General features: G+C 54.2%; 1 protein-coding gene across 1 annotated transcript; it reads right to left on the reverse strand.

Annotated features, from left to right (window-relative positions):
- Positions 1-1414: 1414 nt before the first annotated feature.
- Positions 1415-15422, reverse strand: HAAO (3-hydroxyanthranilate 3,4-dioxygenase). The gene is made up of 10 exons (XM_077749231.1): positions 15252-15422; positions 12679-12757; positions 8339-8422; positions 7917-8023; positions 4830-4919; positions 4458-4501; positions 4051-4196; positions 2191-2259; positions 1922-2004; positions 1415-1818 (listed from the first exon to the last, which is right to left on the reverse strand). The coding sequence occupies exons 1-10, from the start codon at positions 15329-15331 to the stop codon at positions 1740-1742; spliced, it is 861 nt and encodes a 286-aa protein (XP_077605357.1). The 5' UTR covers positions 15332-15422; the 3' UTR covers positions 1415-1739.
- Positions 15423-18542: the final 3120 nt, after the last annotated feature.

An 18542-nucleotide genomic window follows, 5' to 3' on the forward strand; every position in this document is an offset into this window, starting at 1 on the left:
AGCCCATTGCCTACAGACTGGGTGGGTCGCCTCCACGCCCTCACCAGCTCTGGCAGCAGGGAGTGTGGTGCCAACAGAACATCGTCCCAGGAGAGCGACGGGGGCAGTCCAGCCAATACCTTGACTTTGGTGCTCACGGACTCGTCAAATACGCCTGTTGTGCCCTGCCTGCCTGCTGTAGCTATTCCCAGGTTCCCAATGGTCCAAAGTCAGCGAACAGGATAAAATACCCACAGGCAGAGTACTCCCCTGCCAATTTCTACTGCCATGACCTGGGACCGGGAGGCTTCTCCCCCAGATAGAACAATCCTGAGAGCCTCCCTGACTCCTGTCCCTGCCACTCCAACCCCACCCAGCATTCACTACAGAAAGGGCATGGAGGCTGGGGCTGCCTTCAGACAAGGTGCATTCCAGCTCCTCCACTGCGTGATGTTCCCAGGAGGCCGTGGGGCCAGGCCTGTGCACAGACATGAGGGCCTTGAGCCTCTGATGACCTGGGACAGCACCAAAGGAGGCTGCGGTTCCAGGCTGCAGGACCTGACACGCCCCTTGCCAGCAGGCTGGGGTCAGCAGAGTGTCACGTGTGCCAACTCTGCTGAGGCCTCTGGGTTTTGGGCACGGTGCCCGTTGGCCTCTCTCTCTCCCAGAGCCTCCAGGCCTCTCCCCTGTCCCGGGCTCCCATCTGGCCAAGGCTGAGGAAGACAGGCTCCGACCGCAGGGTGCAGCGGGGTGAGATCACCACCCTGAGCAGACAGACCTGGGTTGGAAACAGAGCTGCTAGTTTCCCAAACCACTCTGAGCTTCCCAAAGCATGGTGAGGATTAAATGAGATAATGTATGTAAAAACTTCTAGGGAATTCCTAGAAAAAACAGATCTAATTTTTTTTTTAATATTTTTATTTATTTCTAGGAGATAGAAACAGTATGAGCAGGGCAGGGTCAGAGAGAGAGGGAGACACAGACTCCGAAATAGGCTCCAGGCTCTGAGCTGGCAGTCAGCACAGAGCCCGACGCGGGGCTCGAACCCACGAACCGCGAGATCATGACCTAAGTGAAAGTCGGACTCTTAACTGACTAAGCCACCCAGGCACCCCAAAACAGATCTAATTTTTATCGTTTTCTTGGATTATCTACCCTGGGCACCAGGGACAAACTTGTTTTCTCATGGCCACCTGGCCTTGCACAGGGGACCTCTCTGGGGCATTCCCATGTTCTCCCCCCAGCTCCTGCACAGAGCAACACCCTGCTGCAGCCCAAGTTCACACCAGCCTCTGCCTTCACGTCCTTGACTGTCACCCAGTGCCCCCCGACACACACACACACACACACACACACACACACACACACACACAGTCACAGGAGCACACGAGGTCGGCCATTGGTGACAGCCTGTGTACATGCAGATACGCGGGTGTTCATCCACCAGGAAGCCTTTATTGAGGGCCTTTTTGGTGGCAGGCAAGTGCTGTGCTGAGTGTGTGGGGACAGAGGGATGGAGAGGCAGCCCCGCCTCTAGCAGCAGAACAACTGGCAGAACTGTGCAGGGCGGAGGGCAGAGAGCTGTTAGCGCAGAAGGGGTGTGCCCAGCCCCCCAAGAGCCTGGCATCTTGGCTGAGACGAAGACGATGTCCAGGGTCCGGCTCCAGGACGCTGAGTAGCTCAGCAGCGGGATGCGCAGAGGCAGAGAAGACAGGAGACTAACGGTGGGGGGAGGCTGCTTTGGGGCCACACCAAGAGGATCACCCCAGGGGCTTCTTGCGGGCAGGGTCCTGAGTCACCGCCAGGGCCACAGAGCCTTGCCCTCGCTCCCAGGTATACCTGCGGAGACAAGGGTGGCCCAGGGGCAGACAGGTGGGCCCTGAGGATCTCAGGGAAAGGGGCGGGCTCCCGCAGCTGGGGGAAAGTCCTCCCCTGCACTCACGCATTCCCAGCTGGCACCAGAAGGCTGTCATCAGGGCCCAGGCTCAGGGGCTGGTCCTCCATTGTCACCACAGAGGAGCCCTCCTGAGAAAGAGAAGCAGGAGAACTGAATGGGGGCTCTTGGGCCTCAACACCTGTCCAAGAGTCCCTGAGTCGGCCTTGGCAAGCAGGCCCTGGGAGCTGCCCTGGGCTCTGGGAGTCCAAGGCCCAGGAGAAGCCTGTCCCCATGGGCAGAAGGATGTGCCACCCTCTCCCAGGGGCCCCACTTGCCAACTGCCACAGCCACACATCCACGTCCTGTCTTGGGCCCTTGCTGCTGCCTTGTCCGTGGACGATCACCTGGTAGGGAGTGACATACATCTTTCTGGTGCTTCTGCCCCACTTAGGAGATGGCCTTGAACCTGGCCCCTAGACACCAGTCCCACAGCACCAGGCACAGCCTTATCTTCACGTGTAGAGCAAAGACCAGGACTCAGAGAGGAAAGCTGCCAGGCCCCGGCTTCCCTGCCGCCTCCGTGACGAACAGAGCTGCCCATGTGTTATCCGGGACCACATGTGCTTGCCCTTCATGCACACACACACACTGGATTCCTCTGATGCCCATCACGACTACTGCTGACCCACGCGAAGTCATGACTGCCGGGGGCACACTCGGGACACACACAGTTGCGTGTACACGGCCTAGTGTGGACTTCTGTATCACACATACATAGTTCTCCAGAATGCCCACCTCCCTTCTTCCCTGAGATTCTGGCCTAAGAAGGAGGAGGGAGATGGGTGGGGATGAAGCCCTTTGGTCTGCATTAGCCTGGGAGCACACAGCACTGTGTGGGCCATGCTCCCGCTGGCCCAGAGTGGGACTCAGTAGATATCTGCCATCATAAACGAGAGCAGGTGGGAGCAGGGGTGTGAAAGAGGTGGAAGGCGGGGCCATGAAGGCCATTGCCACGATGGCCTGGGAGGACATTTGTGGTGTGCGCCTGCTTTCACAGCCCCGTGTAAGCCCAGGCGTCTGCAGGCCAGACCTTTCAGGGCAGGTCTGTATCCACTGAGCCTCTCTCCATGAGAGTGTTTAATTCAAACAGCAAGGGATGTGCCGGCGGCAAACTGTGAAGCACCAGCACCCATGAGCCTCCCAGCAGGTCTCCTTGCCTCCACACTTGCCCTTCTGGTCCCATCCTCACACCGCACAGTGATCTTTCTGAAGAGGGATTTGTCACCCCCCTGCTTTAATGCTTGGGTGAAGCTCTGTTGTCTCCAGAATAAATCCTTGCACCTTGTCGAGCCCAGGAACCTGTCAGGACTGGGGCACTGCCTGCTACTCTTGCCATCTAGCAACGGTGCCTGCTGCCCCCACTCCCCTGCCCTGGCTCCTGCCAACCTTAGCTACTTGCAGTGCCAGGCTGTTTCAGGCTTCCATGACCTTGCTCCTGCTTCTCCCTCACTTAGAATGCTCTCAGTCTCCCTCTCTTCCTTTTACAAATGCCTATATTGCTTTAAAATGCAGCTTACACATCACTTCCTCCAGGAAGTCTTCCCTGATTTCCCTTTCAGCCTGAGTTCCACCTTTATTGTCCTATGGCTTCCTGAAGCTTCTCTATCAAATAACATACCACATGATTCCGGTAACTGTTGATGAACTTGTCTGTTAATCAGACCATACACTCTTCGAGGCAGTGACTCTATCTTATTTTTCTACCAAAGCCTGAAACATAATAGGCACTCAATAAATGTTGAATGGAAGAAGGCCAGCTTTGTTTGGGTGGGTCTCTCCCTGTCCACCACTCCACCCACCCCTCAACCCCAGGCACCTCTCTTCCTTCTGGCTCCCCAGGCTAACAACTGGCCAAAGGTTCGGGAATTCCTAATAGAAGGATAAATCTAAACCCTCGGGAACTAGTCCATGGATTGCACAAACCCCTACTCTGAAGGCAAAGAAAGACTGCTTGAGCCCATATACTCCACTCACAGCAAAGCCATCATTCTCTGAGTCAGAGAAAACAGGAAGGCCCCTGCTCATGTCACAACCTCTGAAACTCTGTGTGTGTGTGTGTGTGTGTGTGTGTGTGATTAGTTCCCATTTCCTAGGGCTCCTAGGTAGATGCCCTGAGTGGCTCAGGGGTTCATTACCTGTGTCTCATAGGTGTCCCCAAACAGGCTGAGGGGTGTGCCTGCCTGCAGCTCTCTGCGGTGGCTGTCCAGCCAGGCCTCCAGGGACACAGGCTCCATGACGGATCGTGTGCTCAGGGGGAATGGCGGTTCCTTGAGCAGCTGGTCTGCACCCGTGGCACAGCTGTGTCAGTGGCCTCTGGCCCAGCCCGCCCAGCCCCAGGGCTCCCAGCTCCGAATCACCAGAATGGGCTCTGGATCCAGCTCAAGCACCAAGCAGTCATGTGGAGGGTACTATTTGGTGCCGCTGTCTTATACTCTGAGTACTGGGCAGAGTACTCAAGAGGAGACTGGTACTCTGGACCAAGACCCGTTCTACTCTGGGAAAGCAGAGAGGGAGGGAGAAAGGTGGTGCCCAGGGGGCTCACCAGGGATGGGCTTTCCTGTTTTGTGCTGCTCAGAGCTGAAGAACCTGCAGGGAGAAGTGGGGAGGAGGAGTGGCCAGTGAGACGCACATGTACACACACACTCGTACACTCGCAGGTGTGGGAGCCCACCACTCATTGGGCCCCCATGCAGCTTGATGTAGGTCCACCACCCCCTTCCAGCCCCACGGAGCAGTCCTCTCCCCTCCCCAGGCCCTCCCACCCTGGGAGGGGCAGACTTTCCCCCCAAATCCCAGGCATGATGGCTCCTGTGCAGTGGGTACGGCCACAGAGCATTGCTGGGATGGGTCTGCCCTCCCCGGCCAGAGCAGGGGGCCTCAGAGAGCAAGAGCAGGGGCTAGGCGGGGGGCTCACTCCCGGATGATGGGGGCCAACTGTGTGCCGAGGTCCTCGCAGTAGAACCACTTCTCAAACAGGACGTCCGTGGTGTCCCCCACATAGTACCTGCCAGAGCAAAGGGCAGGCAACTCAGCTCCCCACCTGGGTAGCCTCAGGCAGCCTGGCTCTGTTTGTGGGAGTCTGGACCCAGGCTAGCCTTGCAGAGCTGGCTGCCTGCTTCACCCTGTTAGCACAACCTAGTGGCCAATGCTTGCTAGTCCACACCTTGCTCTCCCCAAAGCACAGTGTGCCTCCAATTCCGGAGTGGGTATTATTGACCCCATTTGCATTCCTGATCCCCCAAACTTCACAAAGTGGATAGGAGCTGTAAGGCTCAGAGAAGCTGAGTAACTGATTACACGGCAGGAGCAGGACAGATCTGAGAGTCTTAGAAACACAGAAAACATCAATTACAAAGAGGAAGCCGAGGCTGAGCCTGAATACAGGGCCCGTGGCTGGATGCTCTGCCCCCTGCTGGAGCTCTAGATCGGGGCGCACGGAAGATGCTCCCCAGATGAGGTGGCCTGCCCCTTGAGGGGTCATGGATGCCTTTGAGAACTGGAGCAAAGCGCTGGGCCTCTTCTCTGGAGGAAGGTCCTCATGCATGGACACGCAGTCTCTGGGAAACTCTTGGAAGACCATCCAATCCCCAGCCTGGCTCGGTGAGCTCCTCTGCTGGCCAACGCGGGCCGTGCCTCAGGCCCCTGTGTGTGCAGCACTTCCGATGACTGAATATCTAATCCTCAGGCTCAGCTCCCAGGGTTCAGGCCAGCTCCGTCCACTTTTCAGCTTGTCCCAGAAGTGGTCCTGCTCGTGGGACATGGTTTACACACTGGACCCACCCCATCTGGCACCTTACGTTCTCTCCTGGTGTGGAGCTGGCCACCAGGAAGCATGCCTTCAGAGTGGCATTTTAATGCTGAGTCCCTGGCTTTTATTAAGGGTCAAAAGTAGCCAGAGGCACCTGGCTGGCTCAGTTGGTGGAGCAGTGATTTGACCTTGGGGCTGTGGGTTCAAGCCCCATGTTGGGTGTAGAGGTTACTTAAAAATAGTATCTTAAGGGGGAAAAAAAGCATCCAGGTAAAATCTGTTACTGAATTTTCTGTAAAAACGTTATTGAGGACACTGTCCACTCTGTCACTAAAGACTCCCTATATAAGGGCACTTGGGTGGCTAAGTCGGTTAAGTGTCCGACTTCGGCTCAGGTCATGATCTCACGGTTCATGGGTTTGAGCCCTGCGTCGGGCTCTGTGCTGACAGCTCAGAGCCTGGAGCCTGTTTCAGATTCTGTGTCTCCCTCTCTCTCTGGCCCTCCCCTGCTCACGCTGTCTCTCTCTCTCTCAGAAATAAATAAAACATTAAAAAAATCTTAAAAAAAAAAAAAGACTCCCTATATAAAGACCCATGTAAAAAATTCCTTTTGGAATTCAAAGGCAGACATCTGTTTCTATAACAGATTATTATGCAGTTGATGAGTATGCAACCACTAACACTGTGTGTGTGGGGGTTGTTGTTTTAGAGAGAGAGGGAGAGTAGGTGTGAGCTGGGGAGGGGTGGAGGGAGAGAGAGAGAATCTTTTGAAAAAAAATTTTTTTAATTTATTTGTTTTGAGAGAGAGAGAGAGCAGGGGAGGGGCAGAGAGGGAGAGAGAGAGAATCCCAAGCAGGCTCTGAGCTGTCAGCTCATAGCCCGATGTGGGACTCAAACTCACAGACTATGAGATCATGACCTGAGCTGAAACCAAGAGTTGGCCACTTAACTGATGGAGCCACCCAGGCGCCCTGGTTTTCTCCTTATTATTATTTGTTATGTTTTATTGAGATATCATTCACATACCAAAATTTATGTCTTTCCTGACAAATAACTTTAACTTTGCTTTCTTTTACTTTTCCTGATTTCAAGACTGAATGTGTATGACTCTAGTGATTAGAAAAAAGGGAAGCATTAAAAAGTATCCATTGTAACAGAAAATATGGGGCAAAGTATCCTGACCTCAGGATCTTGTTGAGAAATTTTAAGTTTAATTAAAAATACAAAAAATAGTTTAGCTTTTGGAAAAATTTGTGTCCCTCTGAACCACAGGCTGCATCAGATAATAACTAGGTGACTGACTGGAACCCAATGGGAACTCAGCTATAGAAAGAGTACCCCCTCTGCACTGGTGTTTGTCCCTTCCTTGGTGCTTTTTAAAACTTTTTTCTTAAGTTTATTTATTCATTTTGAGAGAGAAAGGACAGCAGGAAACGGGCAGAGAGAGGCAGAGAGAGAGAATTCCAAGCAGGCTCTGCACTGTCAGTACGGAGCCCGAAGCGGGGCTTGAACTCACAAAGCACGAGATCATGACCCGAGCCTAAGTCAGACGTTTAACCAACTGAGCCACCCAGGCGCCCCTGTCCCTTTCTTGGTGCTTACTCACACTCTTATCTAGATTGTCCTGACCCTAACTTTCTATTTCTCTACAGTCAGCTCTGCCACTTTCTAGCAAACTCAACTTCGCTGTGCCCAGTCTCTTTGTCTGTAAAGTACAGATGATAAAGTACCTACTCCATAGGATCCCTGGTGGACTAGGCGGATAAATACACCTGAAGCACCTAGCTGGTGCTCTAGCAAGTGTCCTACACATGTTAGCACTGGTTGTGGAATGAGCTGGGGTAGAGAAACAAGCCAAGGGCATCCTGGCAGAGACTGAATACATCCAGGGGTCGGAGGCTGGGAGGAACAGCAGTGTTCCTGGCTGCCCTGGCTGGGGGGCTCTGACTTTGGCACCCCCGCACTCCCGAGTCCCTGCAGAGCTCAGTGCAGGAAGCACAGGTTCTAGCCCCAGGCAGAAGGCCTTCAGGCTGAGTGGGCTCCCAAGGGATCAAGAAGACATCCCTCCCTAACCTCATCATCAAACGCACGCCACCACCTCCCCTACCCTGTCCCCATCAGCCAGCAAACACAGGATCCGCACCGCCTCCGACCCTCTCAGGGGCCAGGGAGTGCTTTCTTGGGTCTATCTAGTCCTTTCCTCTGCTGCTTGCCCCCGTCTCTGCCCAAGACCCCCAGGCAAGGCCCACTCACCTGAGCCCATCTAGCTCGGTTTTCAGCCGTCTCCGTTCAATGACCAGCCCCACGGTGTCAGCAAACCTCTGCGGAGAGTGGGGTACCCCAGCGGGCAGGAGGAATATCTGCAGTGCAGTGGTGGGGACAAGGCGCCAGCAAGGATACAATCCCCTCCAGGGGCCTTGGTGCCCTCATGTCCTCCCTCCCCGACAGACCCACGGGGCCCACCCAGCCCGCGTCTCTGCCAGCCTCCGGCTGGGAACTGGAGGGAGGGTCAGGCCTTGCTGAGGATGGGAAGTTCACAGGAGGAAGTGCCTGAGGACCAAGAAGGGAGGCTGGACAGGGCAGGGAGGGCACCCTCCAACCAAAGCCAGGATGAGTGGACAATGGCTTTCTGTTCCATGGTCCTTCACCACCCGTCCCCCGGGGCCCAGCCTCACTTCACCCTGCCGAATGGTCACATCTCGGTGTTTCCCTCGCTCCAGGACTTGGAGAACCATGTCACCCTTGAGCTGGTAAAACACCTGTGGGACAGGACAGCAGACAGGCTCAGACCCTCCCCCGTCCCCCTTCCAGGTCCTTGGTTGGAGTTCTGACCTGGAAACCTGAGAAACTTCCCGAAGGCCTTTATGAGCAGTTCTGTTGCTCCTGCCCCGAGCCCCGCCCCCACGTCCCCTGACACAACGCTACACGTGGGCATGCTGGGGACACACAGGATCACATCTTGATATGCACGTGATGACGGAGGTACCCAGGACAGAATAGCTGGTTTCTGGTGTGGGGGCAGGAGGCTGGTGAGGGGCTCACTGGGGAATTCAGTGAACCCTGCAGGTAAGGAGAAGCGCCCCCTCTACTGTGTCCCGGGGGCAGTGCAAGCACTCTCCTATACATGATCAGAAATCTTTACAATAGCCTCCAAAGGTATTATTGGCCCCCATTCTATAGAAAGGAGAAGAAGATAAAGGCTCAGAGTGAAGCAGCCTGCCCGAGGTCACACAGTTAGTCCTGGGGCTACAGTTTGGACCAGAGTCTGTGTCTAGCTCTGGAGCCTGTGCTGGCTCCTCGGGCCACCCACTGTGATGCTGATGCCCCGACTGGAGGGCAGGGACGGAAGCACTCACCTCCTGTCTCCCTGGGGTCCCTACTATGTTTTTTCTATTCCATCCTAAATGATGGAATAGAAAAACTGAGCCCACCCCAAGGTACAGGGAGGAGGAGGCAGATACGCTTCTTCTCCACCAGTCACACACCACAGGGGTGTTAAAAGCCCCAGCCACATAGTTGATGGGGTGGTATTAATAGTTATCATTAAAAGGTAAGCAGTTAGAGGTTCTTGTCACCGTATCTACTAAGAGAAATCAAGCCAGCTCACGGAAACTAGAGAAACGTGGCAAGGTGGCACCACCCTTCTGTCGTGCAATCTGGCAACGGGCAGGGAGAACCCCCACTGCTCACACCCCTGCGCAGTAGCCGGAGAGGCTTCTGGGGATGCAGGACCCTCAGTGCTGAAACCAGGAAAGTCCAGGGCAGACCAGGACATTTGGCCACTTTACCTTCTTGCCTTATCATTTCCGTCTCTAGGAAGCGATTCAGAGAGGCACCTACCTCCTGGTGAACATACATGGCTGTTTAATCACAGTGCGTGGTAGTTAAAAGCATAGAGTCCAATGTCACCTGGCCAGGTCCTCATGTGCCCTTGGTCAATTCAGTTAGTCTCACTGTGCCTCCATTTCCTCCTCCACAAAGTGACAGTATGTACTCAGAACATTGCTGTGAAGTCTGCCCGGGGTCCTGTGCACTGATATACTTAGCACACAGCACTCAATAAACCTCTAGCTATTATTAGTGATGTGGGAGTAGTAACAATAATGCTAATAATAATAATAATAGGGAAAACGCTACCCTTTTATGATAGAGTCAAAATACAGAACACTATGTAGCTATTACAAACGATGTTTTTGAATAACTGAATAAAATGGGAAAATGGTGAATGCTAAATGTATGTAAAAGCAAGATTCAAAACCACACCTAGCAGGATTCGAAGGTCTCCTGAATGGTGGTATTATGAATGAGGTATCCATTTGTCTTTTCTATATTTTGTACATTTTCTACAATAAGTAATATTTACTTTTATTATTTTTTTTAAAAAACAGACAAATTATTTAAAACAAATAAAAAACCTACGAGGCTCTCTTAGGGAGCAATTCTGTAACAACTGCCCCTACCTCAGTTGGGAGAAAGCCCCTGTGGAATATTAAATCACATCTGGCCTCCAAGGCCTTCTGGGGGCTGGGGTCCAGAGAGCCTATGTGTCTTAAAATTTTGTTTTACCGCTTATTCATTTTTGAGAGACAGAGACAGAGCACGAACTGGGGAGGGGCACAGAGAGAGAGGGAGACACAGAATCTGAAGCAGGCTCCAGGCTCTGAGCTGTCAGCAAAGAGCCCGACACCGGGCTCAAACCCATGAACCGTGAGATCATGACCCAACCTGAAGTCAGATGCCCAACTGACTGAGCCACCCAGGCGCCCCTAGAGGAGCTTGTCTGTGTGTCTTAAGAACCTTCTCTGCACCAAGCTCTGTGCACATACATACTTTATATATACTGAATCCTTCCACCAGGCAGGAGCCAGTGTCCCTGTGTGCTGTAAAGAAACAGGCTCAGAGAGGTGGCATGATGTGACCTGCCTAAGATCACATGGGTAGGAAGAGGCAGAGGCTTCAGCTCAGGTCTGGCGGACCCTCTTGCATCTGTGCTTCCCAAGGAGGGGGATAAATGGAATATATGTTGTGGATGAAGCTGGGGACCCTGATGGGCTATTGCAGAAGCTTGAGCTCAACAAGGAAGAAATGCGGCTCAGGGATGCATTTTCTCTCACCAGGGAGGAGCCTGGAGCCCCGGCCTAGGGCGGCTCCCATAGCATAGCCAGGGAGGATAGGTTAGGAGCAGAGACGATGTTGAGCCTCAGCTCTGTAGCCTCCCAGGGCCTGTGGCCAGTGCTCCCCCCAACTTCAGGATGACAACAAGCTGTCACGAACCCACCTCGAGCCAAATTCCTCCCAGCCACCCGAGTGTCCCTCCTGAGTGGGCACACCTACTCAGGCCAGCCCTCCTCATCTGCTAGCCATTCAGCGGATCACTGCTTGGCCTGGGCCTCTCAGCGGACACCCATCTGTACAACCAGAGCTTGGGGAGACCCAAAGTGTGGTGTGGGGTAGAGGTGGGAGGGCCTACAACAGGCCTGGCCTCCCGCGTGGTGGCCGCCCCCAATCCCATGCTGTCTTCTCTCTGCAAGATTCTCCTGCTGACTTTTGCCACAGAGGAAAACAGTCTCCTGTGAGGCGTGGTGAGAAGCAGGTGGCTAGGCCAGGAGAGCGGGGAGGGGCGAGGGGCTGGCCTGCTTGGCAAGGCTGCTCCCTGTTGGCCCGGGGTCCTTACCCCCCTGCCCGCCCCCCACCACTACGTGTTCCGTAAATATTTGTTGAGCGAGAGATTCTCCCGTGCTCCTTCCTGTCCTGGCTGTGGCTGAGAGGCCAGCGGTGGGGGTGGAGGCTGGACTCTGGACCTCGAACCCCCGTGTCAGGGCCCTTAGGAGGATGGGCAGGGGTTCCCTACACTGATGTTTTGTCATCAGAGATCCTGACAGCTGGAAACCTACCTGTGTCCCTCTTTAAGGAGGCCCATCTTTTTCTTTTTCTTTCTTTCTTTCTTTCTTTCTTTCTTTCTTTCTTTCTTTCTTTCTTTCTTTCTTTCTTTCTTTCTTTCTTTCTTTCTTTCTTTCTTTCTCTTTCTTTCTTTCTTCCTTTCTTCCTTCCTTCCTTCCTTCCTTCCTTCCTTCCTTCCTTCCTTCCTTTCTTTCTCTCTCTTTCTTTCTTTTGAGAAAGAGAGAGGGAGAGAGCACAATGGGGAGAGGCAGAGGGAGAGAGAGAGAAAGAGAGTCTTTTTAAAAAAATTTTTTAAATGTTTATTCATTTATTTTTGGAGAGAGAAAGAAAGACAGAATATGAGTGGGGGAAGGGCAGAGAGAGAGAGAGAGGAAGACACAGAATCCGAAGAAGGCTCTGTGCTGTCAGCATAGAGCCCAGCACGGGGCTCGAACTCATGAACCGCGAGATCATGACCTGAGCTGAAGTCGGACACTTAACCGACTAAGCAATCCAGGAACCCCACGTCTTTTTCTTTTAATTTTACTTTTGTTTGTTTACTTAGGGGTAGGTAGACAGCACAGAAACACAGTTCAAAATTCAAGGTACAAAAGGGTATTCCCTTTTGTAAGGGAAATTCCCCCCACCAGCCTCCCCCTCTGTCAAACAGCCCTTAGGAACTCATGTGTCTTCGGCCCTCTAGATAAGGAGGGGGCCTCCCAGCCCCAACCCTTCCCGGAAGACTAGGCTCCTGAGACCAGAGTGGAGCACCCAGGTCCCTCTCAGCATGTGGGTCTCAGCTGAGAGGCCAATCTTACATATTCAGATTTTAGGGAGGGGACCAGGACTCCCCACCTGGCACATGGGCGGTGCCTGTGTCCAGGACCAGGGGTGATGCCCAACAGTTCACCCCACAAAGCCTGGGCTCTTTCTGGGGGCTCCTCCAGCTCCGCTGTCAGACGTGCCACTGTGCATCCCTAACTTCCAGGCAGCAGTTTTGCCCCGTGATTTCAATCGAGCCCCTTTATCCATCAGCCATCTGCCCACCCCCTCTCTGTCCACAGGCTCTGGCTTTTGCTTGGGGGGCGTCCCCCTCCTCCAGGGCTATTAAGGAGAGGGGCAGTAGCAGGCCTACCTCCTCACCCTCCTCGATGTGGTAGTCCTTCCTGATGTTGGGGCCCCCGACGAACATGATTTTGAGCTGCTTCTGGTACCTGCAATGGACAAGCGGGGAGAGGTCCTGAACCAGCTCGTGGGACAGGACAGGCGGGGTGCTGGGGCCTGTGGGGGGCCTAGAAGGAGCCTAGGTATACCAGGGGGAGGTGACAGGGCTGTTTCTGCATCACTGTCCCTGTAATCTCTGACATTCGACCCCCTCCCCTGTCATCCCAGTATGGCCTTGTTTATCCAAGAGTGCGTGTGTGTGTGTCTGAGATGATATGTGTACCCGTGTCCTCCCATATCTGTGTCTCAGTGGATTTGTGTGTGTGTCCCCAGCATCCTCTGACCTAGTGGGAGGAACAGCCTGGTGGTGGATCTATTGCTTCATCAACCAGGATCCCTGGCCTCATTTGAGATCCCCGATTACAGGAGAGCAAACAGGAGAGCAAACCGCAGGCCCCACTTCCTGGGCCTGGGGGCAGTGGAGGGGTAAAGTGACCTTTATCTAACCCCTTTCCCCAAGCTGTCTGATTATGAGACAGACGCTCTGCTCCCTGAAACTGCTGGCTTGAAGCTGTGAGGCCCTTGGGGGAGGGAGTGGAGGGCAGAACTGGATGCAGAGACCCTGAGACTGGAAGTGTTGGGGGGCTTGGTGGTGTGGGCGTGGTCTTGGGGGGCAATGACGAGAAGGTGGAACTGGGTCACCCCAGGCCACAAAAGCTCAGCTAAGCAGTTTGGTCTTGGCCTGAGGGGTGCCAGGGAGCCTAGGAAAGTTTTTCTTTTTTAAATCAACTTTATATAATTTAGGTACATATGGAAAGCTCTTGAATGAGCCCCCTCAAGAACTACTTCAACGCATCAGCCAGATCATGTACCTCCTCTGCTCAGAAGCCCCCAGCAAATTNCTGACCCCAAATTCATCTGTTGAAGTCTCACCCCCAGGACCTCAGAATGTAACCTAATTTGGAACTAGTTATATCATTGCAGATATAACTGGTTAAGCCACGATGAGGTCACCCTGGAGTAGGGTAGGCCTCTAATCCTTATTAAAAGGGGAGATATAGACACAGACACACTGATAGGGAGGATGTCCTGTGAAGACGAGGACAGAGACCAGTGTGATGCAGCAGAAGCCACGGAGGGCAAAGATTGCCACCAAGCCACCTGGAGCTAGGAGAGGCCTGGGGCAGACACTTCCGGACTGTGCTAGCAAACACAGCGGAGGGCCGCAGCTCTGTTCTGCCGGGTGGCCCGTTCTGCCTGCCGCCTCCACCCCTGGTCTGTCTGTACTTATTGGCTGCCTCTTCTCACTGCATGTCAGTGCCACGAGGAAGTGACTGTCCGTTTGTTTTCTGCTGTATCTCCAGTGTCCAGAACGGTGCCTGTCATGTACTAAGTGCTCAGTGAACACCTGCTGAACGAATAAAGGCAGGGCCTGCCTTTTGTGATTGTTAATACTGATAATACTGATAATACCACGCTGGAGGCCACAGTTTGGGGTCTGGAGGCAGGGGCAGTCCCTACCACCCAGGCTGGAGGGATCCAGGGTGGAGCCAGAGCAGTGGCCATAGGGCCTGGGAAGAGTAGAAGGATGTGAGACACCGTTAGGGCGCGCTGGGGGGACCCACGAGGCTGCGTAGGGAGGAAGTGGAGGAAAGGGGTGAGGGCAACATCAGTGGTAGAAGACCTGCGGCTTTGGGGGGAGGGACGCTGGCTGTGAGCCGTGGGCAGTGCTGCAGGGTGACCTAGAGTGCGGACTTCGGCGCCAAGCTCTTCCATGGGCTGGAGGCCCATCCTGCGCCAGCTGCGGGGCACGGGGAGACTTCCCAGAATCCCGCCTCACAGAGCTCGCGTGTGAGCACCACGTGAGAGGGTGTAAAAACAGTGGGCACAGTGTCTGGCTTGACTGTGGCGTGTGGTGTGGGGTGCCTGGCCTTTGGGGATGTTCCGCAGACAGGGAAGCGTGAGCCGGGAGCTGGGGAGCACACCAGGCACCGGCCTCAGGGCCCGAGAGTAGGCGAGGGAGGTGGAGGGGCCACAGGGGAGGGCCCGGAGGGCCTGTGTGTGTCCACTGCAAAGAGAGCCAGGGAACAGCACCAAATCAAGATCCTCCCACAGAAGCTGAATCTCCGATTTCACCCTGGCCTGCAGATCTTACCGCATTCTGAGGCATGGGAAAGCACCCCCGCCCCCCCCCCCCCCCCAAGCTTCAGAGAGTCTCTGGGGGCTGAAGAGCCCTTTCTGAGCCTGGGGACAGGGCAGTGACCTGCCATCTGCATCTCTCCTAGTCTCGGTCACCCAGCCATCTTCAGAAGTCAAGGTCACAATCTCCCAGGCAGAGTCACCAGAAAGAGGAACAGATGAGGGCGGTGGAACCCGGAACAGCCTGCCCTCCCCCTCCCCTGGAGGCACAAGACGATGGCAGGCCCTCTCGGCAGGCTTCTGGCTCAGGGACTGGGGACCCGAGGATGAGGGATGCGGGGCGCAGACGGAGGAGGGAAAGGTGAGGGCAGAGGGCAGGAGGAAGGGAGCGTCCCCGGGACTCACAGGAGCTTGTTGCAGACCGGGGGCAGAAAGGAGGCCCGGTTCTCCTCCACCCAAGTCTTCACCCCCACGGGACGCGCCATGGCAGCCCGGGAGCCCGGTCTGGAACCGCGTGCACCCCGCGGGTGGAACAGGGCCGCGGCTCCTTCCAGCGGCCCATTGGCCGCCTGGTTCCTAGGCGTCCCGGGGGTCAAAGGGCGGAATACGCCCCCGCCTCCGCCCCCGCGACTGAGGAGTGGGCGGGGCAGCAGACCCGCCTGGCCCCTCTCGGACTTTGGTCCTGACCCCGCGCCGCCCCCGGCGCCGTCCCGGGCTACCCCTGCCCAGCCTCCGCTGGGAGGCGTCCAGGCCGGGGAAGCGGTGCGCGCAGTGGGGACGCCGCCGGGTTGGAGCTCGACCCCCTGCACGTGCTAGGGCGCCACGCACACCCGTGGAGGCCTGAGACGCAGGATCGCTAAGGTGTCCGGTCTCCTGTCCCCAGATTTTCCTTCTGGACCCCGGGGAGACCCTGAAGGGAGGAAGGCGGGTTTGGAAATCCGAGCACCTGAGTTCGGAGGTTCTGGCCGTGGATAGAAGCCTCGGTTTCCGCATCCGAGAAATGGGAATATCTAGGCAACCATCCCAGCGTTGCACGGCGGCTACCACTGGCACTACCACTGGCACGGACTGATGACAGCCCCTATTCCCTCACGAGGACGGCGGTGAGGCCACATTTAGTGAGTGCCGCTCGCTGTGCTCGGCCACAGGCTGGGTGAGAGCAGCGAGCCGGGGAGGGACGGGGCGGGCGACNGCAGAGCGCGGACCAGGCGCCCACGCTGTTCTGAGTTCCTGCTGTGTCTTAGGGACATACTCAAGCCACGTGACAATTCTGTGTGGGTGTCCCAGCCCTCAGGAATCTCGGGGTCCGGGGATGGGGTGGGCGGACAAACCTGTGCCTGAGAACCGCGTGGGGGTGCGGGGGAGGGAGAAGACAGCCGGACACCTGCTCTCTTCTTTTTCTTAGGGACTCAGAATTCTTAGGAAAATGCGCTTTTGTGTTGGAGGAGGGTGAGGTGGGGAGGTGGGGAGGTGGTAGGTGGGGGAAAGGAAAACAGCTCTGGCACTGACAGAGAATCCAGACTATAGAGTTTAATAAATTCAAACTCAGACGCCTGGGTGGCTCAGTCCGTGAAGCATCTGCTCTTGGCACTTGATTTCGGCTCAGGTCATGATCTCATGGTTGGTGGGCTAGAGCTCTGCGCTGTCAGGGCAGAGCCTGCTTGGGATTCTCTCCCTCCCTCTCTGCCCCACCCCCCTCTCTCAAAATAGATAAACATTAAAAAAAACAATTCAGACTACTCCAGCTCCTGCCCTCCTAGCCAGCCTACCCTTTCCCTGCTGCCTGAGATGGACTGTGTTTTCAGCACCTTCAGACACACAGAGCCCCCTGTGCAAATTAGACCCCAGTCAGAGGCACCCACCTCTGATGGGAGGAGCGGCCGTTTCCTCTTCACCCCCCCCACCTCTTCACCCCTCTTTTGCCCTCCTGTTTATTTTAGAACTTTTTTTGCTGAGGATGTTTTTCTGGCACCATAACACCTGAGACCGTATTCCTTGTCTGTCTCATCTATAAGTAATCCAGAGGAGATATGAACGGTGACACTTCAAGTGACAAGAATCTATGATATGTTAGGTTTGCTTTGGATGTTTGTTAACAGGATGGATAGGTAGGTGTGTGGATAAAGGCGTGAATGAATTCACACTAAAAAGAAAAAAAACTCAGGGGCACCTGGGTGGCTCAGTCAGTTACATGTCCCACTTGGGCTCAGGTCATGATCTTGCTCCGTAGTTCGAGCCCCGCGTCAGGCTCAGTGCTGACAGCTCAGAGCCTGGAGCCTGCTTGAATTCTGTGTCTCCCTCTCTCTCTGCCCCTCCCCACCAACATAAACATTAAGACATTTTTTTTTTAAAAAAAGGAAAAATATTTCAGCCCAACAGATGTTCTGTTACATAGTACAAAGGAGAGAAGGGTAGTTATCCTGTTTCAATATATGTAGACAAATAATGTGAATAATTGAGGCTACAGTGGAATGTTTGGGGTCTGAGTTACCCAGATGAATCCTAAACATAGGCTAAATAATCTGCTGTATTTGTAACTATCAAATATGCCCTCTGGTTTGTGCTGTATAGATTTTAAAAAATAATAAGCCACATCTGTTCAATTGGCAACCTTCCTTAGTTTGAGTGTCAGGCACCATTTGACTCCAGTGTTCAGAAAAATAACACTTCCCATTTTATCTGGGTGTTTTGGCATTGTTTAGTTACAGCCAGCCGGAATCCTCCTACATGTTGACCTGAGGGCTCTTTCTAGTTTCTAGACCCTGCCTAGTCGCAATAGCCACCTCTCCCCTCTGCACATAGGACCTCATTGGTGCCTCAGAATCAGAAGCAAACGGTATCTGCCCCTCGGAACATAGCTCCTAGAACCTGTCCTCTCTGCCGGTGCCTTGCTCTGGCCTCCCCTGGATGCCAGTGACTCCCCTGTCCAAGTCACTGAGTTCAGTAGATGCTTCTAGGCATTGGTGAACCCGGCTGGTGATAACGGTCAGATCCCTACAACCTCTGGATTGACAGAACCGGTTATCCCAGCCAAGCCCTCTTCCCGCTCTTCTGGGTCTTGTCTGTCTGCCTCCCCGACTCCCCCACTTCCTCACCCTTTCATGTAAGTCAGCAAATAGTTAAGAACAAATAGCTTTATATGAATAGGAGGGCTAGACTATGAACTGCATTGGTTATTTGGAAATGTATGCTCTCGGCCTGCTATCTCTTGAGTTTTTTCACAAGTCTGTTTCACAAATGTCTAGATATACGGTTGGTTTGTTTTTGTCGTTGGCTTTTTTTGTGGTTGTTTGGCTATCATTTTGTGCTTCATTTCATATTTTATTGCACTGTGGTGAGTGAAGATGGTCTGATTATTATTTTGGGATGGGGGATGTGTTAATATTTCCTTTGATGCTAAGCCCATGGTCAACTTTGTGAATGTGTATTCTCTTAAAATGCACGGGGCGCCTGGGGGGCTCAGTCCATTGAGTGTCCGACTTCAGCTCAGGTCATGATCTCATGGTTCGTGAGTTTGAGCCCCACATCGGGCTCACTACTGTCACCTGCCTGACAGGGCAGAGCCCACTTCAGTTCCTCTGTCCCCCTCTCCCTGCCCCTCCCTGGCTTGCACTTTCCCAATAAATAAATAAATATTTAAAAAATACAGTTCTAAGGGTGCCTAGGTGGCGCAGTCAGTTAAGCATCTGACTCTTG

Source organism: Crocuta crocuta, unplaced genomic scaffold (assembly GCF_008692635.1).
Source record: "Crocuta crocuta isolate KB4526 unplaced genomic scaffold, BGI_CrCroc_1.0 scaffold118, whole genome shotgun sequence".
Taxonomy (NCBI): Eukaryota; Metazoa; Chordata; class Mammalia; order Carnivora; family Hyaenidae; genus Crocuta; species Crocuta crocuta.

Coding starts and splice junctions, on each gene's coding strand:
- HAAO (XM_077749231.1), bottom strand. CDS start 15,331: ATGGCGCGTCCCGTGGGGGTGAAGACTTGGGTGGAGGAGAACCGGGCC. Junction 8,024..8,338: donor TGACCATTCGGCAGGGTGAA/GTGAGGCTGGGC, acceptor ACTGCACTGCAG/ATATTCCTCCTGCCCGCTGG. Junction 2,005..2,190: donor ATGTGTGGCTGTGGCAGTTG/GCAAGTGGGGCC, acceptor TCTCTTTCTCAG/GAGGGCTCCTCTGTGGTGAC.